Below are 19,683 nucleotides of genomic sequence, written 5' to 3' on the forward strand. Positions count from 1 at the left end.
GTTAAAATTATTAAAGTTTCAAGTAAAATCACATCACATTTTGTATTTGACGCTTCTGTCAGTTATTTAACGTTAACAATAACTTTAACCAGCCAAAACGAGCGGTTATAGTTAGTGTTAAAATTATCTCTATAAAAATTTCAAATGATACAACTCATATTTTCTCTGACCGACATTAACATGTTCGTTGGTGTATACATAATACACTCTTTGGTTATTAACTTAAGTAACATGGTGCAACCAAGCCTAGGTAACTACAGTGTATGGAAGCAAAAACTAAGAATGAAATTTTGAAGTTTATTGTTAAGTTGTAAAAAATACAGCATTATATTTTTACTGCGTTTTTCTAACCAATAGGCTATGGTGAAAAATTCTTTAGAGGTAGCATAGTATGAGATTTTGAAGCAAATTCAGCTCGAATTGATTACCACAGCCACAGTCAGAAATATTAAGAGGAATCTTTGTGATTCTTTTCTATTATGATTTTTTAGGATAATGTTGGTTGTAAAGTGTGCGTAGTTCACAATTTTATAGCAAGATTGTGATAAAATATGCTCAATAGGTATAAATTGCAGTTGTATGAATTCGAATGGTTTGTTGAGATTTTTTTAAATAAAAAAAAAATCATCGGGCGGGATTCGAACCTGCCGCTTTTTTTTCTTGATTTCTCATTTACTACATTTGAATGTTATGAAACTTAATATAAAAAAGGTTTTATTAGGTTATAAGGAAACAGGAGGGTTAGAAAATAATACCACCAGTGAAAATAGTAAAATAGACATTTATTTCAGCTCAACTTTCATAATTGCAACATTTTGAGTATTTATCTAACACAACAAGGCACTTAATTCCAACTACTCTTGATAATTTCCAACATTTGTAAATTTATTTTTAACGTCATTGGCAAATCACATTTATATACTGGCAACATTATCGACTGTTAAAATTACGACAGAAAATCTCAGAAATAGAATAAATAATTAATTAAAATCAGGAAAACCAATGACATTAAAAAATACTGGTTTGTCAATTAGCACCAATGTGTTGCCATTTAACAAACTTAACATTATTTAGTCTGTACAATTTTAACTGTCAACGATTTTACCGCCAAAATGTGTCAGAGGAACATTATTTTTTTACAATCGTAAATTTATTTTGAAGTGAAACTTATTGTAGTTACTCCTTTTTCGAGGAATTCCACCTTTCTTCCTTCATAGTAATAAAATATCTAACTTTACGCATAATAAGCTTTACAAAAACACACTTATCTTGATTAAGCGAATGTTAACAATGTTTAAAGCGAAATATAACGGTTAGTGGTCCACATTTTAGCACAATACATAACAAATACTAAGTATAAAAGAAAAAAATATTGAGAATCCCTAGGTTATACCTATTTGTTTGACATTTCATCTACTTATATTAACGAGGAATTAAAAAAAAAAAACTATTGCATCTTAATTATAAATAACATTTAGTATAAAGAGAATCAAAATGAGCATAGGGTTTATATACATTAAAATTCAATAAGAAATCACGAGGGGAAGACGTCATTACAAACAGGGTATTTTTATTAATTGCAACATTAGAACCATATTGGCACCTTACAGGATATAACATACAGAATAAACATATTGTGCGTTGTATTTTACTATTTTCATTTTAAAACTTATTATTTTCTAAAAATTGGAGCGCTATATACATTTTTTCCGTCAGCACAAACAGACAGTCAAATAATTTATATTTATAAAGAGAAAGCAGCAAGCCCCGTTAATATTTATAATAAGCATTTAATCATTTGGCACGATTCAATTATACGGAATATTCTGTAATTAAAATTATAGAGTAAAAAAACGCGCGTGAATATTAAAAGGAAGCTTCAAAATATATCCGTCTCGCTCTAACGCAAGGATAACAGCTATGTGTGAGTGTTTCTGTCCCGCATCCACACGCGTGCGGTAATATATAGCATTAAAAAGAAATCTATACATTCAACTTGCAAATAATACCGCAAATATAAACTTTACAATAAGTACAAATAGCTCGATATTTCCTGCGTTTACACGATAAATGTTAGCTACCAAAACAAAATAATACAAAAAAATAAAATAATAATAATAATAACTGAAGCTTCACATACGACAAATAATTTACACAAATATCCTTAAAATTATACAAGCATTTCATACAATCTACACCATACATTGCCTTGTCATGATCTTAAAAAACATCTAAAATTACGCCATCTTAAAATTACAAAAAAATAATAATAATAATCATCGTAATAATACTATTTAATTTAGACTATAATACTATGCTGTCAAATAGTGACAACACATGCCAGGGCGACATTATACCACTTGCAAATATTGATAAAAATAATAAAATAACATTGAATTAAAATTTGCTCAAGACTTCATAAAAAATTATCGAGAAAGTCAAAGTTACACAAACGGTCCATTAAATTGACATTGTAATGTGAAAATTCATATGTCAAATTTCCTTTGCCAGCAATATAAAAAAAGTAAAAAAAAGTGGCAAATGTCACCCCTTATCTGTCAGATGTCAAAATGACATGACTAGCTGTCAAACCACCGTGTTACGGTCAAATGGCCAAAATATAGTCAATACACACGCTACCGTGCCGCGTCTGTTACAATAGCACTTAGCTGAGATACAAAATCGAAATAAATGACTTATGTTAATAATTGAGACTTCATACAATTTCTTGGCAACACTAACTATAATATGTTAATCGGCTTTTAAATTAGTATTGCTTGCTATACGGCGATGTGGCCAATTCAATAATTTTAAAACTAGATAAAATATATTAATTGATGATCGTATCGATTTTATTAATACAATTTTCTATGGTTCTAAAGTATACCATGTTTAGATTAAATTTGCTAAGACATTGGCAACACTGAATTTTATATTTAAAAATAGTATTTGTCAATAAAAAATCTCATTGGCCCATTTGAAGTTTGACATTTTCAAACGTACACTAAATGCAATGATATTAATCACCAATTGTATTTATTGAATTTTTTGTGACTAATGACAATTTAAGGCACATTTCTCAATCTGTATTTAAGCTTATTATCTAGAATATAAATAAATACATACATTTTATTGAATATAAAGCCGTTTATATTTCTATAATAGCAGTATTAAGGATGAATTTTTCAATGTCCAAATATTTTTTTTTGTCTATGTCCTTCTCTATGTTTCTTAGAGCACATTAAAAATTCCATCCAATATAAATAATAATAATTATATTGTAGTAGTGTCGCTGTCAGAACAACTACTAAGTGAGGGGGGATAGTCAAGTGCGATCTTTTATTTTTACAAAATAAAATATATTGTACCACCCCCTCTAAATCCGAACTATAGAGTCCGATAATTTCATAGTTACTATATGAGATAAAGACCAATGGAACTGTCAAAAATAGTAAGAAATAAATAAAAAAAAGAGTTTTATTAAGATTCAGAAACTTTACATCAAATCTTTAACATGCAATAAAAAGAAACAGTATTTTTACTTGTATTATATAGTATGGAAAAGAAAAATATTCAGTAAAAATTTCACAAGTGAAAAACATTAAAAAGGTTTTTTGTTTATTGGTCAGTTCCATCGGTACAGAATATAGACAATATAGAAAAGAATTAAAATATCGAAGCTATACGAGTTTCTTACACTATTAAATAAAATCAGGTCGATATAGTCGTCTTGTATAGATTTTGTCTGTATAAAGAATCTAATAGTAAAAAAAGGCACACAATTATTATTTTACATATATTTTAGGCACTTTTTAATCTAGTACCCTGCTTAGATCGTTACAAATCTTACTTTTTTTTCGATTCATCAACTGTATAATTCAAAATAATCACTGACATTACAAAAACACATTATTACATAAAAAAAAGGTTTCTTTTTCAATTACAATTACGCAGCCGTCATTTCTATCTATACAAGACTCACTTGCGCGTTCAAACTTCATCGGGGGCCATAGCATCATCGTCGTGGTCGTGGTCATTGTCGGGCGTGGGCGCGGGCGTGGTCACGGGCGTCACGGGCGTCACGGGCGTGGGCGTGGGCGGTGGGAGAACCGCTTTCACGGTCGCTTCTAGCGCGCGTATGCGGTTCTCTTGTTTCACTATGACGGACTTCAGTTTGCGTATCTCGTCCACGAGATCGGACAGTTGTTTTTCCTGTAATTTTAGTGGGGTTTTCTTAGAAAATAGTTACGGTGAATTATCAGGTTATGTATGTATATTTATAAAATGTGGAATATTCGAGCTATTTTTAAGAATTTGGGTTTTCAAACGGTGAAAAAATAATTGAATACATGCTACCTGGTAATGCTAATTGGAAGTTTCTAAAATTATTACCTATAGTAGTTAAATGTTAGCAAATACTGCGTCGCACTACTTATAAATCCCATAAAGTAATGGCTTATGATGCTGGTGTACCCGCTAACAGCTATTCAAAATGACGTCACACCTCCCCCCCATTTAAATTACCAGTAAGGCTCGCTATACCTGCATGCCTCACTAAGCGTGACGTCACACGCTACATGGCGTGACGTCACATCACCCCCTCCCCTTTTACTCACCAATAGAGCGTTAACAGCGTCACTGGCGACCTAGCCTCACTATATCTGCATGCCACACTAAGCGTGACGTCACACGCTACATGGCGTGACGTCACATCTCCCCCCTCCTACTCACCAACAAAGCACTAACAGCAGGCGGCGGAGTAGCAGACGCCGGAGTCCCTGCTTGACTATCCCTCGGCGTGGGAGATCTCTCCGGTTTCTCCTCATCATCCCTCTTTCTCTCCTTCCCCGTGGCAAGGGCGTTGGTTCTCTTAGTGACGGTGAGTGTTTGTGCCCGACCGCTCACGTATCCGCCCTGCACCACGAGCGCGCGCTCCTGCATTTGGTTGTGTGTGGCGTGTGCTTTAGTGTCCTATCGGCTTTTTTCGAGTTTACGAGGGTAGTTTTGAAATTTTGAAGGTATTTTTGAAATGTTGAGGGTAATTTTGCGCTTTAAATACGCTTATGTTATGGTGGATTGGGTGAACTTTTAAATTGGGCTATGGTTTGTACAGTATACAGGGTTATCCTTTGATTGAATTTAAATATAAAAACGTAATTTTTAGTTCAATAGCATTCATTTGCTTTATAAACGATAATAAATTGAGAATGCTCAATAAAATATCATAAAAAGTGAACTATTTGACTATAATAAAACCACTTTTAAATAATTGAAAAAAAAAATTGACACAAAAACTACGAGAAAGGATATAAAAAGCTTCTGTTTAGTTCGATAAGAACTAATTTTTAATGAAAAGTATACAAAATTTTGTGCATCAAAAAAAGGCAAAAAGATGGACAATTTTATTTCACGACAAAGCATTATTTCAAAACAGTATAGTTATTGTAAAGCCCATTAGTTAGTAACACAACATATAATTAGTCCACACAACACACTTGACGGTTACAAGCCGAGAGGATAGTCGCCACACGCTCAGTCAACCAAATGCAGGACGCTTGAATGGTGACCATTTTAGGTTATGTTTTGTTATTTATTAAAAGCAAAAACCATCTTTTATAAATGCCAAATAACCTAATCTATTTTCTGATTTCTGACAGACATTAAAATTCGTTTTAAACAAGGTTAACTCAGAAATCTGTTTAAAATCGGTTTTAGCATGTAATATTTTTATTTTGCCAAAAAATTCCCAAAAAATAAATAGTTTAATTTAGAATGTAGAAGCAGAAATAATGATATTAATTTGATAATGTTTAAATGAGTTAATATATTTTAGTAATGTATTGCTTTTATAAAAAAAAGTTTTTAATTCATAAAATGGTCACCGTAAAAGTTAAGAAAATAATTGCGGTAGAAAAACACAACAATTATTATTATTTTATTCATAAAACTAATTTAATACACAAATAAATCAGAACAAAAATAAAAGAAAAAATTGTTCTCAATAACACCAATGATCTATAATTTTATCAAATAAGAAAATCTGTTTGAAATTACTCCAAAATAAAACTTTATATCGATTCTTTATTATTATTGGTGTTATTGATAACTTAAAATAAAAAAAGTAAAATAATAACAAGCAAGTATAATGTACTCGATTTTATTCGGTCACTGGTATATTACAGTCAGAGGTTTGGAAACCTCAGAAATCAAAGCAATATACAGTCAAGACAGACATTTTCTAGACTTTTTCAGACATTTTCACATGGTACGTCCTTTTGACGTGATTCAATGGTGGTCCAGATGGCATGGCTGAATAAGCACCTTTATCAAATGGTCTCTTATAAAAGAGGGTTGTTACACGATAAAATTCTAATAAACATAATATCTGCATAAGTATTCTACAGGGTTTAAAAACAAACAAATAACTATACTAGAAAATAAACTTCTAACCGAATAAATGGTCAATTTCAATGTATATAATTTTACATCTTTTGTCACTACTGTCAAACTTGTCACCCCCGGTCACGTCATGCACATAGGGATGTGCATGATGACTGGGGACGTAACGGAGATGACTAGGGAGTCATTTCCGTTACGTCCCCAGTCATCCCCGTCACGTCCCCAGTCATCCCCGTCACATTCCCAGTCATCCCCGTCACTAACCTTGAGCGACATAGTACAAGGCTCCGCGTCTTCGCCCGCGAGCCACTCGTCCGCGGTGAGGCTCGCTTCATCAGATAGCGTGTCCGGGTACAGGTCCTCTTGGAACAGCTCCGATTTCCGGGGTACCGTCATTGATACCACCTGGAGAAATTAAGTGTAAGATTCGAATACATCGTCAAAAATGTTTTTTTTGGTCATTTGAAGTAAAAAAAAAATAAAGAAATCAAGTGTTAGATTCGCGTGGGAGGAATACGATCGTTTTTTGGAAATCTGAAAAAATAAAATAAAAAATAAATCTTTGTTTCACCTAAATTCTGTTTTTGCAATTAGCAGAATGCACGAAAAATGTTGTGTGTAAGTACGTGTTGAAAATCGAAATGAATCTATTAGAACACTCATGATTGAGCGGGAAAACATTTTTCATAAGTGTAAATCTTAAACTTTTAGGCATATCAAAAACAATTAAATATAATTTTTTATTGCGTCATATGACTATCCTTAGCACGAAATAAGAATTTACCTGACACAATCCAGAGTTGTTGAGTCGATAGAATTTGGCAATTTCACATGTGGCCACGTCACAACCGCGCTTCGGCATCATACCGATACCTGTTGTCAAAATGGAAAAACTATATTGTATGTCATCATCAATCATCATCATTATCATCATCAGCCCACATACGTTCCCACTGCTGGGACACGGGCCTCCTATGAGGGTACAGGCCATATTGTATGTAAATTTTGTTAAAACTGGGTCTGGTGTAACTTAGGCATACAAATTAATTTTTCCTTATCATTTTCAAATTGTTATGGGTACATTATTATCTTGTCTTGTCATTATGAGCCTGTTATGAACGAGAGAGGAACAAAAAAATGCTTTCATAAAAATATTGTTACCTCTCTGTGGATCTGGCGTCTGGAAGGTGTTGATGTAGTGCACGAACGGTGGCTCTGGGGTCACCTGGAAAATAATTATTTTACAATATTTTACGATTCTTGTTTAGGAGTTGTAAGAGGAATATTCAGTCGAGTAAAGTATCAATGAATTTTTCTTATGTTCATTAAAATACTTGGGGAGGTGCGAATTATAGTAACCTGTGCGATGTGAATTATATTAAAGCTTTCACGTGACAACAACTGCCTCTCACCACTAGTAGTACGAGATCCCACAGCAGGATTAGTGCGTTCATAGTTTTTAACTAACAAAAACTTTTAAATAACAAGTGAAGGAAATGTTTTCCGCAAAATCGATTAGAAAAAAAATTAATGAAAAATGCTTGCGGCTAAATTTTTACTGGCAACCTAGTCGATATATATTCTCCTAATTATAAATATACATAAAATTTTGGTTTTAGCAAAAAAACTATGAACGCACTATTCCGGCTGTGGGATCTTAGACTATAGCATCATGTCAATAGTAACTGGTGCTATGCCAAATCACTTCTGTCATTCCAACTCACCTCGAAGTATCGTATCACCGAGTCGCCCTTGCCGCACAGGTATATCAGGTTCGTGTCCGGGTCGTACAGCGGGAACATGACGCCGTTGCTCGTGTCTATCTCCACTGTGACTATCGGTTCCCCGAGCGCGTCCGGGGTACGGAGCGAGTATTGCCGCTCGGACATTCGGCTGAAACTGTAGCACACAATTTATATGAACTTTCAACGAAAAGAGACACGGTGAAAGAAAGAGACATAAAACGAAAACGAAAACAAGTCATGCGGGCGTCTGCGGTGCGGCAACGTCGCGTCAGCTGCTGTTCATGCGTTGTTCGCGCGTGGACATAGTTTTGATTCTTTCAAATCGTTGTTGCTATCGTCAAGTAGTGAAAGCGTGCTTATTACGTGAACAATAAGCCTACGACTTGTGCACGACAAAAAGGGTTCTGAACAAATAAGTTATTGAAGTGAAACTTCTTTATCGGGGTTGGAAAAAAATTTAGTGTAACATTTTTCCGTTACGCCATCTTCTTTTTATCCCTACCACGCGTGATTCGACGTATTTCTGTAAAGTTGCTTATACTAAATTATTTTTTGAAAAATTAGGTTATATAGAAGCTTCACTTCTTACGTGTGTACACTAGTACACGCATACATTTTTTTAAATGACCCTTTTTGATCTTACACTTTTTTGTTTTTGTTAAGAAGTTCGTATTTTTATATGAACACGAATATTAAATTTATCTTCATCCTAAAAAAGATGTCGCTGTTGCAATATCGCGGAGATATAATAATGTCTAGTTTATTACATATAAAGTTTTTTTTTTTATTAGATTATGAGTATAAAAGAAGAAGAAAAGAGCACATATTACACTGTAAACTGTGATACTATGTTATGTAGAACACTTACCCAGTAGTAAAAACGAGTCCATGTTTCAAGAATATAGCCCTGGACGCCTTGCTGCCCTCGTGCGCGATCGCTTCTGACTCCACCTCGCCCTTGCGCGGGTCTATTATTCTGAAAAAGGAAAATTTTATAAAAAAAATATTAAGGCAAGGTAATGAGATTATGAATTCTTAATCCTACTGATGATATAAATTCGTATTTACTTAATTGTTGTCTGTCCTTCACGAAAAATGTACTGGGAGGATTTTTGTTAAAAATAGGTAGAGAAATACTAAATTTTGTCCGCGGGGTCGTCCGCGGGAGAGACTACCAAGATATAGTCTAAATAATTAGGGCAATAATTCAATAAAAAAACTATGCAACTATCTTTCATGCAACGAATATTAATAATCTTAATATTGACACAAAATATTCAGTTAAAATAAAATTATGCAAATATTTATCTTGCCGTTGATGCTTATTAAACAACCTTTGACAGTTCAAGACGCATTTTTTAAGGTATTGAAAGTTCTCTAAAAGAAAAAAAAATACAAATCAGAAAAAAATATTTAATTAGCCCCTCTAATTACGACTACAACCCACCTGATCTTCTTATCCCGGCACGTGGTCAACAATTTCGAACCAGTCCAGTTCCAACACGCCGAATATATCAGATCCGGGTGACAGTCCAGACTGATCAACACTTCCCCCGTGCCCACGTTCCATATCGCGATCTGGTTGTCAGACCCGGCGGTCAGCAGAACGTTCTGGGCGGTCGGGTGCCAGAGCACCAGACCCACGCGGCGCTGGTGGTACACGAGGTCCACTACGGGCTCGGTCAGCGTGCGGGACAGACCGCCGTCTGGTATCTGCCAGACCTGTTGCGTGGGAATATAAATTGGTTACGTATGTAAGGATGATTTCATAACAGGAAAAATTATTGGACCCTGAAACTATTTTTCCAGTTTTAAAAGACAAAATTAAATATCACATTGGATATGATTTTAATATTTTTACTTATTAGAATTGACTATTGATGATTAAGTTAGTATTCTAAATGTACTAAGTTTTCACCTAATTCTGATCTATCCATCCAGCTTCTAAATTTATTATCCAGGGGTAAACCTTTCCATACTATATTCAAACGTAATATCCAGAATATGTATTTCAAGAAATGTAATTAGTACCCATCCGTATATTTTTTTGTGCAAAACAGAAAAACATTTGTCAGTCATCATATTACCTTAACAACACAGTCCTCCGAGCCACTCGCAATCACATTGTCATTATGCGGACACCACGCGATGTCGAGCACCGGCCCCTTGTGGCCGCCGACCAGCGGGTGATCGGCTGGGATTCTGCCCACCTGCAAATTGGAAACTCACATAAGTTTCCTGGATATTTTATGCAATATTGACAATAATGACCTAGAGAGGTAAGAATGACTGCAAAAATCTTTATTGATCTTGATCAAGAACACTACTCATATACACGAAGTCCATAACTGTGGAAGTTAATGCTACTACCTGTCTACTTTGGAGCTAAAATCTTTACCGATAGTAAATAAAAAGAACTGACTACACTCGATAAAAACGCAAATTCTATGCACTAAATTGATAGCTGAAACTGAAAAAGTTAAAGAAAACATTATGCTTAATGTAATATGCATAATGCCTAATGTATCTAAAAAGATGTTTACTTTTGCGTTAGCTCCATTTGTCACAACCCAGTTTTGCACCTGCACTTGCACTTTACTAAATATATTGTCACTCAGAGAAATATGTCAGCATGGTCATTTATGAAACATTCACAAGATTGATCTATGTGACCTAGGGCTTGCTCATGAACTAGGTACTGTACGGTAGTACAATAGTATTACTCGTCTTCACTGCTATTATGCCATTTCATTTCATACTTTTGCAATTTTTATACATAATTATAATTAACTAGCGGTCCGCCCCGGCTTCGCCCGTGGTACATATTTACGTTTTCTCTACATAAAAACCATCCTCGTACTTCAAGGAATATAATAAAAAAAGAATTATCGAAATCGGTTCAGCCGTTCTCGAGTTATGCGCTTACCAACACATTTTGCGATTCATCTTATATATAAAATTCTCGTGTCACAATGTTAGTCTGCATACTCCTCCGAAACGGGTGGACCGATTCTCATGAAATTTTCTGTGCATAACGGGTAAGTCTGAGAATCGGCCAACATCTATTTTTCATATGTACCACGGGCGAAGCCGGGGCGGGCCGCTAGTTTTTATATATAAGAAGATATCAAAATCAATATTTTATGTGTTAAATAAAAGTGACAGACGGTTCAAAAGAATTCCGATAATTCAAATAAAAGGGAGTATTGTAAATCAGATGAATGTTTGTGGTTTCTGTCTTTGCGATAAAGAAAAGTCACAACGAAAATACTTTGTATATTTATAAAATTTCGCACACAACGCTCGTGCAATACATAAAAACAAACAGAATATAAAAAATAATTTTTGCAGAATTCAGTAAACACAGCATTAAAGTGGCGTCGTAAAAAAGTCCTAATTAATTAACAAATTGCAACGAATGCAATGAGCGAGCTATTCATAATCAAAATAGGTAACTGAATTTACCGTTACACGTCTAATTTTATGTAAATTACGATTATTATTGTTACAGAAATAGCACTCGAAGTGTTCACGGCATCTCGCTGAGAATAGAGGCTAAAATTACCAAAGGTAGCTAAAATTATCCCGCGTAATCGTACCTTAATAATAGCGAGATGACAGCATCTATGAATCGTATATCGATTTCGTTTTGAATGACAGGTGGTTAACTTTGATATGCAGTATTAACTCCAGTGTGCAAAAAAGACAGCGCTATATAGATCGTCTAGCGCCATCACTTTCCCACATTGGAAATAATACTGCTATAAGACATCATGGTATAGAAAATGGGTCACGTTTAGTACACCTGACATTATCTCATATCTGTGCTATAATCTAGTAAGAAAGAAAGAAGGAGTGATTAGAAGTAGACTTAGTTCATCTTAATTTATATAAATCTCGTGTCACAATGTTTGTCCTCAATGGACTCCTAAACCACTTAACCGATTATAATAAAATTCGCACACCATGTGCAATTCGATCCAACTTGAGAGATAGGATAGTTTAAACATGTAGGTACCACGGGCGAAGCCGGGGCGGACCGCTAGTATCCTTATAATTTATCCGTGATCCTGATATTCATTCCAATTTATCTGTGATCTACACTTGAAAGATTCCTATAAATAAATCAGACAGAATAATCCAGAAATAATCTGTATCAATGGATCTTGATACAGTTTTCACTGAGACTTTTTTGGTTTATTTGCAGCGAAACATAATTCACAACGACACACACGTATTTATTTTTATTTATACTATTTACCTTGTACTCTAAAGTCTAAGCTATTTACAGACCAGATATGACCTATTTTAAATTCTCTTTCTCTTCTTGCCCTAAATTTCATTCAGAAATCATATCCATCAACTGCGAAATGTTACGTTGAAACGTAGTCGGTGTGAATCACATATTATTATAAGTGGGTATTGAAAATTGAGTCTAAAATCTGGACGTATAAGATTTTATGTTTGATACCGAATTTTTTGGTTTCCTTGCGATAATTTGGAGAAGATCCAAACGTAATTAACGAATATTAAATTAATGCTAGCTGTTAAATGTTGTTTTTTCTTTTCTAACAAGATTGATAGTACCTAAAATCATTATTTTTGGTGCATTAGTTGGAATAAAATAAGTATAGTCTCGTTAAAATAAAAATTATATTTTAATAGCACGTTATAAATTTATCTATACTTTACTTAGCAATAAAATGTATTAGAGATAAACTACGATAACATGGCGCGCCCCTCCAAATTACTGTTTCAATGTGTGTAGTGAAATACAAATATTTAAATATTATATTATTATTATTTATAATAATATAATAATTAAATTATTAATTTTTTTTATTATATTATATTATTAAATATTATTTATTATGAATTTCACAAATACTTTCAAACGTTTTGAATTTTGGAGGGGCGCGCCATGTTAGCGTAGTTTATCTCTACCTTTACAATAATAAGACTTATTATATAATCTATACTATCTTATATTGAGGTACAATATACTGAATGAATACGATAAAGATCTACTCATATACCAATGTCAATGATCGTAGCAAACCGCTTAACAAAAACGTGCAAATTAAAACGAACAAAAAACCAAACAATTCAACAGACAAACATACCATTCAGTACATTTTTTCATTAGCGAACATAGACGAACAATAGACAGTGTTACAACCCACAATGCTATAGTTAAAGCTTCGTATACATGGTACATATTTGATTAGCAACAAAATTGACAACATGTAAAATTGTTTTCAAAATGTTGCCACGTGTTGCAGAGTTGATAGAAGTCCCTTGTCTCCTTATGGGGTATGGGGTATCACTACATAGTATAAAACAAAGTCGCTTTCCCTGTCCCTATGTCCCTATGTCCCTATGTCCCTTTGTACGCTTAAATCTTTAAAACTACGCAACGGATTTTGATGCGGTTTTTTTTAATAGATAGAGTGATTCAAGAGGAAGGTTTATATGTATAATAACATCCATTAAATAGTGGAGAAGTACTCTTATTTTTGAGGTTTCTAATGTGATGTCGTAAAAAATTACATTTTTTCCGCTTACATTGCTAACGCAGGCTGAACCCTACGAGTTTTATCAAAATAATGTACTAAGTATTATACACATTGAAAAGGTCTATAGAAAAGTCCGCGATGGTATATGTCTATCTCTTATGGATAACCCACAATAACTTTTTTTGTCATTTACTTTTTACGACAAATAATGGCTAATTTTCGATGCGATTTTAACCAATACAGCATTAATCCTTAACCAATTAAATACCTTGAATACATTGTTCATTTAATATAGATCTATAAGGCCCTTTACACCGTATGATTTAAGTGAATATTTTCGAAGATATTACAGATTTAAAAATTGCGGGACGTAGCGTTTGCGGCGGTACCGGCCGTCCGCCCGGCTATCTATTATACCCGTACGAAGTCGGAGCGGGCCGCTATGTTCTTATATACAACGTTCCCAGTTTTTCTGTAGTGTATTTAGTATCAGCATTGCACCCGTGCGAAGCCGGGGCGGGTCGCTAGTGTATTATAAATCTGTTTCACTGATCGATTTTCTTTACGGACAAATAGGTCATCTGTGTCCTGCTAGACCGAAACATTTTCTATGAGTCTCGGGAATCGAGCTTAGATCTCTTCGATTCTATGCTCGCGTGTTTACCAAGAAGGAGGAGGTAGAGTTGATCTTCATAATCTTGAAAAGATCACCAAAGAGCGACAACATTAAAGTTTCCAATAAAATTTATTAATCAACTGTTGCTCAAATTCAAATACACTTATTCGCGATGGTACATTCAATGGCAGAAATAATTCAAAAAGACCTTTTATTGACCATTCCTTGTTTTTTTATTGGAAGTTTTATGTTAAGTAGATTTTAAGTTTCATGTCTCTAAATTATTTTGGCAATACCTATATTAATTCTTGGACAAAGCTAGTCGTCCGCTAAACGGATGAATAAAATAAATTAGTCGTCCGATTACCGGATGAATAAAATAATTTAATCGTCCGGTAACATCTATTTATCTATATAGTTAGGTTATCGGGGTTTCTTTAGAGAACTGCCGCACGTATTATAGGTTTTTTGTGGGGGGAGGAGGGCACACGTTGGTATTTGATTTTTTTTTTGCGCGTCGACGGAGCCCCGCATCGCGGGGCTCCTATTTCTGTATAGTTTTTTTTTTTAAGAAACCTAACCTAACCTAACCTAAACTTGATTTTTTTTTCCGCGTCGACGGAGCCCCGCTTCGCGGGGCTCCTATTTCTGTGTAGTTTTTTTTTTAAGAAACCTAACCTAACCTAACCTAACCTAAACTTGATTTTTTTTTTGCGCGTCGACGGAGCCCCGCTTCGCGGGGCTTTTATTTCTGTGTAGTTTTTTTTTTAAGAAACCTAACCTAACCTAACCTAAACTTGATTTTTTTTTGCGCGTCGACGGAGCCCCGCTTCGCGGGGCTCCTATTTCTGTTTAGTTTTTTTTTTAAGAAACCTAACCTAACCTAACGGCTAACCTAACCTAAACTTGATTATTTTTTTGCGCGTCGACGGAGCCCCGCTTCGCGGGTCTCCTATTTCGGTGTAGTTTTTTTTTTAAGAAACCTAACCTAACCTAACCTAAACTTGATTTTTTTTTGCGCGTCGACGGAGCCCCGCTTCGCGGGGCTCCTATTTCTGTGTAGTTTTTTTTTAAGAAACCTAACCTAACCTAACCTAAAGGCTAACCTAACCTAAACCTAACCTAACGAATTAAGGGCGAATATCTCGGCCATTTTTGATTTTAGAGAAAAGTTGTTCCTATAAAACATGCTTATATTAGCGTAATCTTTACGATAAAATAATAATAAATAGGTGTTATAATGACACCAACTCCATCAAAAATTTTCTAAGTCCTGCGCCCCCTTTGCTTGTCCAACCCAACTAGCTTTAGTGTTAAAAGGTTATCTATTAATCCGAATAATCGGACGATTAAATTATTTTATTCATCCGGTAATCGGACGATTAAATTATTTTATTCATCCGGTAATCGGACGACTAATTTATTTTATTCATCCGTTTACGGACGACTAGACACTTCGTTAATTCTTTCTTTCTTTAAAACTAATGGGCAGTTACAAAACAGATGTTTACAAAAGGTAACAAACACAATGAATACAAGGCTTAACCAGCGGTCGCCAGGCAGTCTGATCATACCACTGCAGTATCGAATGATGCCTTGGTACCTCCGCCCACGTCGTTATGAAATGACACAGCTAAATACAAACTGGGCCGGCATAAATAAAGCACTCGAGCGGTTTGATCATACTGGTCCAGATATGTGGATGATGCGATTCTGATTCGCTTTGTTTGGCGATTTTTATTTCGTTATGAGCGCTTGTGTCGAGATATCTGATAATCTTGGTTTAGTTATTGAAAATTGCGAATGCGTTATTTTTTTCTTTGTCATTCTTACTATTATCGATATATTTTTATGTTACCACTGCCTTATGAATTGTCCTTCATCGATTAAATGATATCCACTGTGCCAGGGTTCATTCACTTGACCTCTAACAAGGTATTGTCCAATAGGAAAATGCGTTAAGAATTACAGATAAAAACAAATAACGTTAAAGGTAACTGCGTCTTCATCCACGTGGCCCGAAATAAGAATTTAACAAATTGTAATGCAAACATAGCGCTATAAATACCATAACAAAACGTAGAGAGAATATTCTAAGGCAACCCTTTATATTGATACCTACAAGATATGAAATCAATCATAAGCAACACGTTTAAACAGACACCTTGACGGTCCATTACACGTATCAACTGTCGGATCATCTAACCGTGATGTTTGTATACATGTCCGTAACCGCAACCGATGGTCGCGGTCATGGTTATAGGTACGAAGTATAAGGTCTAGAATTCTAGATGATTGTATAGCTTAAATAGGAATGTAATTTGCTGATGAAAAGTATTATTTAAGACATGTATAATATAGAATTTTTGTCTGTCTTTTTGAGGTAAAATCGGGCATTAGCCTCTTTTAGCTCGGCAACAAATTAATATCAAAGAAACATGTGTGTCATAAATCCGATTTTAATAAAATCTTCATGCCGTTATATACCTACCACAATTCTTACGGTGCATCAATCGAGCATTGAGCTATAGCTGCTAGATCAAGAGCACTCTTTGGGATCTTAATTAGTGAACGAAAACTCGTATTCAGTGTTGTTCAGTATTAGAAGATTGCATATCATCTTTTCGAGCGCACTAAGAACGCAACGAAAGAATGCTCTACGCCTGTTTACACTAAAATAATTTGACATAAGTAGTAGAGTTAGTAAGCATTCGCTCGTTTGATGCACCGTTATTAAATTTAACGAGGTACAATGTCTAAAATAATGTTGTATTCGAAATTCAAATATTTACGAGTTGCCGGTAGTAAAAATCTTTTATACCTACTTTTTTATTTGAAAAATTTTTGACGCCACTACGGTCAAACGAAAGACATGACCGTTAAACAATTTTCTTCGTGTTTTTTATTTAAATATTTCGAGGGTTCATTCAATGTTATAACTGTTGCCAGATATTCCTCCACGTGGATATAATTTGGAGACTCATTCGAATGATATTAAAAACTAAATTTTAAGTGAATATTAAACATTAAATTTCATGTTCGTTTGTTTGTAACGATTCATCTCAAATAGTGAATGAATGAAAATTCTTTATTGCTTAAAGAATACAAATTACAAATACAAAAGCACACAACACATATAAAACCAGTAAAAGGCGGCCTCATCGCTATGTAGCGATCTCTACCAGGCAACCCTTAAGTGTAGTAGTTTGGGCCGGGTTAACCCGGCGGATTTTTATTATTTATATCGACACATATTTAATTAAATTTAGGGCTGATTTTTCAATGCTTGGATAAAACTTATCCGTCCAATAAAGTATTACACGATAATATTAAAATGTCACGTAAACTGTCAAATACGGGCAATTAGAATACGTTTTTAAAATGGTAGTTTTATACATTATTCGACGAATAAGTTTTATCCAAGCATTGAAAAATCGGCCCTTATAGACATTACAAATAAAATAACATACACCATACTATATTGGCAGGCGATAATGTATGAATCACACTCGGTTTTGGCGTAATGACACGTACTTGCCGTGCGTGACTCTACTTGCAACTCCTGCACATGATAACTGTATTTAGGGCCGATTTTTCAATGCTCGGATAAAACTTATCCGTCCAATAAAGTATTACATGATAATATTAAAATGTCACGTAAACTGTCAAATACGGGCAATTAGAATACGTTTTTAAAATGGTAGTTTTATACATTATTCGACGAATAAGTTTTATCCAAGCATTGAAAAATCGGCCCTTAAATAACTAATAGTGTTTGTGACAAATTAGTGACCAATGTTTTGGACTTTGTTGTTCATGCTTTACTAGCTCTGCCCGCGGCTTCGCTCACTTTGTCTTGTCCGTTCTTTTGAATTACTCTATCTAACAAAAAAAATTCGCATCAAAATCTGTTGCGTAGTTAAGTATACATAGGGACATAGGGACAGAGAAAGCGATTTTTTATACTATGTAGTGATACTGTTCCAAATAAATATAACGACCATACATGTATTTTTAAGTATCTTTCACATTCACGCTATTTGATGGGCTCTCTTCACAATGGGCAGCGTTGGGTGAGTAGAGGCAATCGCGTTAGAGGGCCTAAATGTCTATTATCGTCTGTCATTGTAGATGTTTATTCATAATCGGCAATCATCGACAATCATTTGTTGGCCCAACACATTCCCATTGTGGATTGGGCCCATCATGTACAAAAAGAAGAAACGCTGGATCAAAATATGTAATGTATAATAATAATGTATAAGTTTTCTTGTGCATACCTGTAATTGGTGTATACATCACATTAATATTCGTTAGTTGTTAAGATCTAATTGTTATAATTTTTATGTGTACTCTGTTGGTATGTCTAAATAAATAAAATAAAATAAAAAATAAAAATATTTTTCTATTAAAAACTTTTTATTGCTTGAATAAATCTTGGTTTGCCTTCCACTCGTGTAGACAGAGAATTAGACGATTATCTAGGTGATAGAATTATAACAGTAGATAATAGTATTAGCTATAAATAACTGCTATTGACTTACTTTCAGTTTCTTACAATCTATACTAATATTATAAAGCTGAAGAGTGTGTTTGTTTGAACGCGCTAACCTCAAGAACTACTGGTCCGATTTGAAAAATTCTTTCGGTGTTAGATAGCCCATTTATCGAGGAAGGCTATATATCATCACGCTAAGACCATTTGGAGCAGAGCAAGGTGGGTAAAAACGAGGGCACAGCTAGTAACGAATAATTGTTACTACTGATGCTAGACATATAATAGTTGTAGTAGGCTAGAAGATAATATGATAATTGTTGGTTTTTTTTAGAAATGATTCTTGGATATTTATAATAATTCCCATTCTTCTGTTTAAATTCCAGTTTGTGTGTATTTTTATTTTGTATGTTTAGTGCAAAATATATATTTTTTAAAACCTGCGTGTCACTGATAAATATACAAATTTCTCATGTTGAAAGAATATTAAAAACTACAATTTTAGTAGATAAAATTTTGGTTACTAAATAAAATTAAATATTCAAAAACAGGTAAAGACTAAAGTTGACTTCACGCTACACACATAGTAAAGCATACTCTACACTATAATCTGCAACAAACCGTATCACGAGCATTAATAATGCCGTGACATTTTCAGGAATTCCACCTGACCCGTTTAAAGTTTTCACACCGGCCAAATAGCGGAATCCATAATTTAGAGAGTGCACACGCCACACGCCCCGCGCGTGGGCGGACCGTGTGCGTATTGCCTAATAGCATTAAAATAACTGGTCGATTTTTGTTTTTGAGATACGATTTGCGTATAGAGAAATTAAAAATACAGGGTCGGGGTTCTTTGTGTTTTGTATACGTATGTATGTAAAGTCTTCAACGTTTACACAACAGAGCTTT

The 19,683-nt window shown here is 34.3% G+C and overlaps 1 protein-coding gene across 4 annotated transcripts in view; it reads right to left on the reverse strand.

Moving 5' to 3' along the window:
• Positions 1-761: 761 nt before the first annotated feature.
• The window catches only part of coro (protein coronin), a 33,971-nt gene continuing 15,049 nt past the window's right edge, over positions 762-19,683 (reverse strand). For 3 of the 4 annotated variants that reach the window (XM_089709007.1, XM_089709006.1, XM_089709009.1), the window contains 9 exons: positions 10,232-10,354; positions 9,592-9,866; positions 9,013-9,120; positions 8,124-8,298; positions 7,561-7,624; positions 7,184-7,272; positions 6,664-6,804; positions 4,732-4,935; positions 762-4,212 (listed from right to left, as the gene is read on the reverse strand). In XM_089709007.1, the coding sequence (XP_089565133.1) occupies positions 3,991-4,212; positions 4,732-4,935; positions 6,664-6,804; positions 7,184-7,272; positions 7,561-7,624; positions 8,124-8,298; positions 9,013-9,120; positions 9,592-9,866; positions 10,232-10,354 (1,401 nt within the window). In that variant the 3' untranslated portion in view covers positions 762-3,990. The remainder of the gene's footprint in view (positions 4,213-4,731; positions 4,936-6,663; positions 6,805-7,183; positions 7,273-7,560; positions 7,625-8,123; positions 8,299-9,012; positions 9,121-9,591; positions 9,867-10,231; positions 10,355-19,683) is intronic. The other variant, XM_089709008.1, reaches the window with a different exon arrangement.

Source organism: Colias philodice, chromosome 21 (genome assembly GCF_061535455.1).
Source record: "Colias philodice isolate Cphi_HAF_F1 chromosome 21, ilColPhil1 Martin Lab GWU primary, whole genome shotgun sequence".
NCBI lineage: Eukaryota > Metazoa > Arthropoda > Insecta > Lepidoptera > Pieridae > Colias > Colias philodice.